The sequence below is a fragment of the Limulus polyphemus genome, unplaced genomic scaffold, assembly GCF_000517525.1.
Source record: "Limulus polyphemus unplaced genomic scaffold, Limulus_polyphemus-2.1.2 Scaffold3612, whole genome shotgun sequence".
NCBI classification, from domain to species: Eukaryota; Metazoa; Arthropoda; class Merostomata; order Xiphosura; family Limulidae; genus Limulus; species Limulus polyphemus.
This window is the reverse complement of record NW_013669222.1, coordinates 56,477-64,859: the sequence shown is the minus strand read 5'-3', so window position 1 is coordinate 64,859 and position 8,383 is coordinate 56,477. Positions and strand designations below refer to the sequence as shown.

General features: G+C 31.3%; 1 protein-coding gene across 4 annotated transcripts in view; it reads left to right on the top strand.

Annotated features, from left to right (window-relative positions):
* LOC106469686 (N-terminal EF-hand calcium-binding protein 1-like) overlaps nucleotides 1-8,383 on the top strand; it is a 34,666-nt gene that overhangs the window by 6,314 nt on the left and 19,969 nt on the right. For all 4 annotated transcript variants that reach the window (XM_022398263.1, XM_022398265.1, XM_013930194.2 and 1 more), the window contains 2 exons: nucleotides 5,598-5,740; nucleotides 6,318-6,427. In XM_022398263.1, the coding sequence (XP_022253971.1) occupies nucleotides 5,598-5,740; nucleotides 6,318-6,427 (253 nt within the window). The remainder of the gene's footprint in view (nucleotides 1-5,597; nucleotides 5,741-6,317; nucleotides 6,428-8,383) is intronic.

The window sequence follows — 8,383 nt, the reverse complement described above, 5'->3', positions numbered from 1 at the left end:
GTTTCACACTTTATAGTAACTTTCTATAGATTATGTAGTTTCTGCAAATAAAATATTTATTTTTATATGATATTTGTATGAATTCACAGCTTTGAAACTTCAAAAATATTTCATTATGACATTTTTTTTAAAGAAACAAAAATACTTACCTTTCTTGTAGATTTTAATTGCTGATTTTCTATATTATTATAAAACTTTTGTATAATTTTCTTATTTTATAAAAATATATTTTTTATTTTTTTTAATCTGAAAAATACCGCATACAACTTCACTGTGTTTACGATCCATGGTGCCCAATAAAAATAACTTTTCACCGCACTAAGATTATTAGGAAATCGACTTTTGAAAGTGTTAATCCGAGGGTTTATTTAATGCAATAAGTTTTAAACCCGTTAGATATATATATACTCCTTTTTTGGTAATGCTCAACAATATACATTGTCGCTTAGCAACAAAACTATTACCTAATTGTTCTTAGGCCAACTATGGTGTTTATGTTGAATGCTCAATATTCAAGTTGATTTGTTATAAAGGTATTTTTATTCTTTATTTTTTTTGATAACTTCGGTGAAATAAGAGCAAACTAGTAAATTCTGAAGTTTTATGACATTGAGTTGTAGCCAAAAGCAAAACAAAATTTACCAAGCAGTGTTTCAGCTAAGCCTTACTTTACGTTTATGTATTAAATTAGACTACAAATATACCTACTATTACTAACGTTATAAAATCAGTATTTAAAATATGGTGAATAAATGTTGATTAATGAATATTCTTTTGATATTTTAAAACGGCATTACCTACTTAGCCTTAAACATAAAGAAAATAAACGTTTATTACTTCCAAATATTTTTTATCCTTTGTGCAGTCGAAAGAGTTGAAAATTTGTGTCGGAATGTTCGCACTATGTTTTCTACTTCTTAACTTAGAATACAGTGAAAAGGCTCAAGAGTGCTATTTAAGTCTCTTTCAGAGTACACATATACTTTTGTTCACGATAACATTTAATTTTTCTGCGTAGTTTTTACTACAAATGGTGACTAAAGAATGACTTCGATACTGATGATATACGTGAAGAGTAGTTACATTTTGGATGTACAGAGAAATTCGTTTTAGTTAAGTTGTATAATTTTCATTAATCACTCAACAATGGTTTCCCGTCATTTTTGACAGGCCTTTATACTAACTAGTGTATGTATATTTGTTTTCGGTGATTTTCTTTGGTCATTCGAGCAGTTATCTAAACCCATCAGGCCTCATGTTAACAAGATGTAACACAACAACCTTTTTGATGAAAACTCTTGATTGGTCGATCACAAAATTATTTAACTACTAGCTGGAGTACCGTCCACTAGATGGAAGTTATGTAAATTCATGATTAATGAAAGGTTATCTTAGAACTTGAAAAGTTACTTCCATTATATGTAATTATAAAACACGCAAAAACGCCCATAAAAACTGCAAAACATAAAATGCGAAACCGCAATTTCGCATGTATCTCTGAATGGACCCAGCAATCCTTCATGCCAAATTTGAAGAAGGTCCATCAACAGGGGGCGAAGCAGTGGTAAAAAACGCCCACAAAACGCAAAATTGAAAATTTGTATGTACTCCTGCGTGGACCTAAAAAACCTCCTTACCCTGCGAAGTAGTTACATGAACAGACAACAGAAAGTACTATTATATTTATATAGAAGCCTACCTCATCTTGTTCCTCAACGAACATCATTTTCTTATCATACTGCAACATTATAATTCAAATAAAGTATAAAATGATAGAACAAGCTTTAAAAAATCAAAACTGTAATTGTGGTGGAAGTTATTTACAAACAGTTTTTCTCCTAGTAACATATCACTAAGCTAGCTTATGTTTTTTAACATGTAAACTAAGCTTTTATTACTTTATTTCCATATCTACGCGAATTTCCGCTGAACCGAAAGCCATGTTGAGTTATACAGTTGAAGTGAACAGAAAAAAGCTTACATTCGGTGCTGGCAAGTCTCGCTAGAAAAACAAGCGGCATTGACTTACAAAACTGCTCCTTTATAGCTTACCCTCAAAATGGCGATTTGCGCGGCTTATTTGGAATACATAATATGTCAAGTGGGCGGGCCAGAAAGTTGAAGAACGTGGATGTGTTTTTAATTCAGTGAAGATAGGTTGATTCTAGAATTGTAATAATGTATAGACTATTCACTGACCCAGTCAATCACCGAAACCGCTCCTGCAACCATTTTACTATGTGTTAGTCAGCTATTACAAAAAAAGAAAAACAAATAAGAGACCTCAGAATTAAACCAGCCCAAAAAACCGCAACCCACGACTCTCAAAAAATTAAAGCGACTCTTAGTAAAAACAAGCCCGATTCCGCTTATTATAAGCGGACTTGACAACATTGCTTTCATTGCATGGTCAGTTCACTTGGCTTTAACTTCTCAAAGTTAAGGAACACGGGTTGGCTAAAAATAGATAAAACTATACTTTTATAAAAGTTATGATGTCAAATTATGGCCACTTTGTTTGAAATTATTATGACTTTCTTTCTAACCGCTATGAGAATGAGTGCCTTATTATGGTAGAAAAAATTCAGGAAATTTAAAAACACAAATGAGTTCGTTTGGAATGCGCTGAACTTCACCCAAAATCATAACTTACTATTTTACCTTTTTTTTGTGTATAACAAATAAATAAATGAATTTTTTTATTGAATAACTTTCATTCGTGGAATATGTTTTCCATGTGTGGAAGAACTACTGCAAGTTTATTTTATATAATTTCACAATTCAATAGTGCAAATTTGCTCTCTAGACGGGATACACTCATCAAGGCATGAATGAATTAACATTTTAAATCCTGAAACACATTCTTCGGCTATAAACATTTAAATATTACTAACAATGTATTATTTGTTTAAAAAAATAACAAGAAGAATTTTGAAAAAAAAGGCTTTTAAAAATTGACATACGTAATTTTAAACGTATAATTATATTTAAAAAGTATGTCTTGCGGTTTTGAAAAGTTGTAATCAGTTTATTTTTGCTTGCTAGTAATAGATAGTATTTACTTTTTTTTAATATTCATAAATGATTTATATTTGAGTATTGCAGCAACTAGGACACAAAAGTCAGGAGATTTGAAGCACAGCTTCACAGTTTACCACCTAATATGTATAATAAAATATCACGTGAGTATTTGGTATAATAATACAAGCCTACTATGTTATTTGCCTAACAAACTTAGAAAACAGTTGGTAAGTTCACGCATTGTAACTTTTCAATATATTCACTGGATCACAATTAGAATGGTTTTCACTACATAAAATTAAAATGTTGACTTCAACTTTAAACGCTATCGATACAACAATAGAGTCAGGCGTAACTTAGAATGTATGGCGAATATGACAAATGTTCGTATTGAAACGATAAAAAAAGTGGTGAATATGAAGAATAATACTTCCAACCAAATAACTAAAGGGCGGAAGATAATTTCTGATAATATTTTTGACCCAATATTCACAGTTTGAAAAGCAAGTGTTCTTGACAAATGTTTCTTCGCGCATTTTTGAAAATATCTGAACACTGATGAAGAATAAAAGCTTTCCACCATAATCTCATGACAAAATTATTTAGTATGAACAAGCAGGGAAAAGTTATTAATAGTTGATAATTAAACCAGCACCAAATGAAGTGTACAAAGACCCTCTGTATATTATTGAAGGAGCAAACATGCATTGATAGAAACTGAAAAATAAAGTCGATGAAAAGGCCTAGTCCATATTTATTTTTGTAATGTATTCTGTTGTTGAGCAGGTTCTTTGGGACTATCCGGTAAAAAGAAGAATATAAAGTACAGCTCATGTATTACATGCTGCATGCTTAAAGGATAACGAAATCGTTTTATTTTGTTCAACTAAAAGTACTACACGTTCCAAGGTTTATATGTGCCTAACGTTCACCGAGTGTTAGGCCTAACATAAACTTATATACACTTACTAATTTTCTTGTAGGTACGGTATTTTCTTACTGCTATTACTGTGTCACAAACACAACTCAAAATATACAAAAATGAAATGTCTCGCACAAGAGCGCCGGAACCGGTGGGGCATTTACCTCACCAATAATTTGTCAGATTATTTTTTTAATTTCTCTTTTGAATATTTTCATTATTGTTTTGCCCCATCAAAACTGCCTGACTGTGAAATATTGATACTGTTAGATTACTTTGAAGTTAAGCAATGGAGCTACGACTTGGTCCTTGATAACTTGCATGTTGTGTGTGCTCATTGTAAGGCTAAGTATTAAACACACAGCTATGAACTTACTAGACCTACAAACTGTATAAATTGAAACATAAGTATAATACTTACCTATAAATACGTAACGTTTATTTGTTTGTTTTAGAACAAAGCCACGCTGGACTATCTGTATTGTGCACCGTCTGGAATCAAGTCCTGAATTTTAGCGTTATAAATCTGGAAATTTACAGTTGTTCCAACGGGGGACTGCGATATAAGTAACAATAGACACGCTGTAAAAATAAACTACGGCATGATACAAAATTAGAAGAGCCTAGCGGCAGATCACTGCCGACCAATTAAAATACGTCAATGTAAGGAAATTATTTTCGTTAAGTACTTGTCCCCTAGTAGGTCACGGGCAAGTTTACAGTCTTACGACGCTAAAATATGGGGTTTAATTCCCCGCGGTGGACAGCACAATGTGGCTTTTCTCTAGAACGAAGTTGTATCGCAAGTATTAATAAATGTCAAGCATGCGCAGTAAAGACATGTTTTTAGACATGTAATACTTATGTAAACTCATTTTCATTCCTATCAATAACAATCAGTAACCATATTCAACATTAAAACTATATAAAGATACAAATTATATAGTGATTACTTTGCATTATATAAGTAGGTGTAAATTATTGCAAAACAAATCCCTCGTAATTTTTACAATGCAATGCGCATGTGTATAAACTTGACAAATTTGCATTTTATTTTTCACTTTAGTGACATCAAAAGTGGCAAAAACGTGTGATGATTAAAATTAAAAAAGCGGATGCGGCTCCCTGCCGGACCAATGGTACTTTATACCATTTAGATTTATTCCCTGGCCAACAAACACTCTTAATAATTCAAGTTCAGTAACTAACTGCCTTCGTCACTTATCTAGTTCGAAACTTTGGATAAAGTTAAATAATTTAGACTATGAGCTTATCACGTTAAGTTTCCTCCCGGTTAAATAGCTATACAAATTGTATATATAAATATATATGGTAAACAGTTTTAAAATAATATTTTACAAGATTAAAAACTGGTTTTTATAGCGAACTCACGATTTGAAATGTTTGCCATTTTATTGACAAAACTGACACAAAAATCTGTTGCAAAGTCTTTATGTTGTTCCAACTTCCAAACTAGCTTGGTATAAACTATAAAGTGTATAGTCAAAATTAGTTCTAGCTTACACGTACAACTAACGATAAGATTAGTCCCCGCGGACTGATGTGACGAGAAGTTTTGTTTTACGTAAACAGCTATTTCTATCTCACCAATGTAAATACATCTTACTTTTAACATAAACTCATATTTTTCTAGAAGTATGACGGCTCAACATGGAAAGGACAGTTTGCTTCGAGGTTTTTACTCCGAGAAACACAGCACCAGGTGACACTAGTTTCCCAACTCGTTGAGAAAACTGCAGCCAAGCTTGAAGAGGATTGTATTTCTGTTATTGACAGGTCAGTAGTACTTAATATTCACTGAAATGTTAATAAATTACAATAAATACATGTAAAAATTAATTAATTATAATAAATACGTATTATCTCATATCTTGTTAAATTAGAAATGGATTGATACGTAAATATTGTATAAACCAACAATATTTCAGTGTCACGATTCACACCTTTCGCTGTAGTGTGAATAGAACACTATATCTTTAAATAACATATTCACACCTTTCGCTGTAGTGTGAATAGAACAATATATCTTTAAATACCATATTCACACCTTTCGCTGTAGTGTGAAGAGAACACTACATCTTTAAATACCATATTCACACCTTTCGCTGTAGTGTGAATAGAACACTATATCTTTAAATACCATATTCACACCTTTCGCTGTAGTGTGAATAGAACACTATATCTTTAAATACCATATTTTAGTTTATTTAAAGGAAAACAAGAACACGAATATAATTTTCCCGAAAGGTTTTCTTTACATCCTTTTACACGTTTCAGAATATGGTAACAATTTACAGTTGTAAAAGATAACTGGTTTAACCAGGTGATGTTAGTATTTTAACTGCTCTTACAGGGAATACCCACCCATAAAAAACGATAGAAAGCCTAGGGTTTGCCCAACCGTACGACCTCCTGTGCGATTGAAGAAACAAATGGTTACCCAGACGTCACTCCATCTAGAAGGTAGGTAGTAATTTTCTCTTCTGTTTCACTGGTTTAACTGCCAATTAAGTGTATGATTGAGATACTATTGTATCTCAGAAAGCTGAGTGTGAAATTAATCTTTTATTTTAAATATATATATATATATACTTGTTTTCTATCTTAGAAAAAGCTTAGTAGTAGATTTGGTAAGTTTGGTATTATAAAATAATACATACATTGTACAATTAGATGTAAATATTTCGTTATTAAATGGTTATTCAGTTTTAGTTAATGTTGATACTAATATGCTTCTCTCTCTTGACAAAATGGTGCGGGATGTTATTTTACTTCAAAGAAAGGTAGAGTTAGGTTTAAGTATACAGTTTAGAAAAGTTGCTATATGTAGAAGAAAAGTAGCATTAAATTATTCACTTTGAATAAGTACGATATTGAAGTGTTGCTATATTTTAGAAAGTTTTGTTTTAAAATATTATCACTTTTAAAATGTATATATAATTATTACTATTTGGTGTAAGTGTATTGAGAATCAGTGTAAAATAAGACAGGTAAAAGATTGTCAGATTGCCTTAACCGATTTTATTATTGGTATGTTTTTCATACATCTCAGGATATGTTTATATAAAGTTAGGTTTCTTATTACAAAAATTTATTTAGCATCCCATTGATATTCCAGCTTGAAATAATAATGTTCTAAACTTTATTTTCAATGCTGTAATTTGTTAGCTAGAAGGAGCTGTGAGTGGTAATGGTGACGTAAAGATAAAACAGTTTGATAGGATAGGCTTAAAACACCTAGAAAGTTCTAAAACTTCGACGTCGGGTTTTCTAGTAAATTGTACGTAGATTTTAAATACAAGGTTCAGAGTGTTTCAGGTTAGTTAAAAAAAGATAAAAATTGTTTCTAGTCGATAGTGTGAATCAGTCAGTGTGTTTTCATTTCAGTCAGACTTTTGTTTTAGTAAAATATTTGAGTCTGTGTTAGCTATCCTGCATTTTTAGTTAGTGTAAGTAAGTTGATTGTTTACGTTAGTGTAGTACAGTTAGCATGGCGGTAAACGTGGCTTACAAGTTACCACAGCGTTTAAGTTATAGAAACGTTAAAGGAGGAAACTTGGTATCGTTACGTGGATTGGACGTTGTATTATTTTTAGTAGATAATTTAAAAGAACCCACCAATGAAAGAACAACATTACAACAATAATTGTGTATTATAAATCGAAAATCAGTGATCCTGTGCACTTTAGAATACTATTTTGTAATATATTGCTTTAAATTGATTAAAAATACAAACAAAGAGTTAATTATGAAAGATATTATGTTTTATTCCCCAAAAAAGTAAAAATTAGTTTCTAATTTCACGCCTGGAGCAAGAAATCGTAGACTAGTATTGTACATCCACAATGAATTTTAACTAAAATAGCAAAATTTTATATGGAGTTACTTACTTAGTTTAACATGCCAGACAGAAAAAGATGAGTATTTCTACCTTATTCAGACTTTATCTATCGCCGTAGCATACAAATTGGAACAATGGAATAAATGAAACTGATGTCATCCTACCATTTCTCTACCTTGTCATATTTTACAGATATTGTTCTATTATGAAGGGTTGTTTTAGAACAAAGCCACATTTGGCTATCTGCTGTGTCCACCGTGAGGAATCGAACTCCGGGTTTTAGCGTTGTGAGTCCGTAGACTTACCACTTTCCCACTGTTTCCAATATATTTAAAAAAATGTCCAAAATATAATGCTATAGTCAATTTTTAGGGCTTTGTCGTTTTAATGAAAATAACACATTAACAAATCATCACAATAATCTGCACTTACCAATAAATACTATAACATTGTCTGCGTCTAAATGGTCTTATATTTTTATTTTTGTTCATATCATACGTAGTTATAAATATTAAGATAAAGTTATAGGAACTTATGGGCGAAAATATGCTTTTTTGTTTTGGTTTTTGAATTTTGCG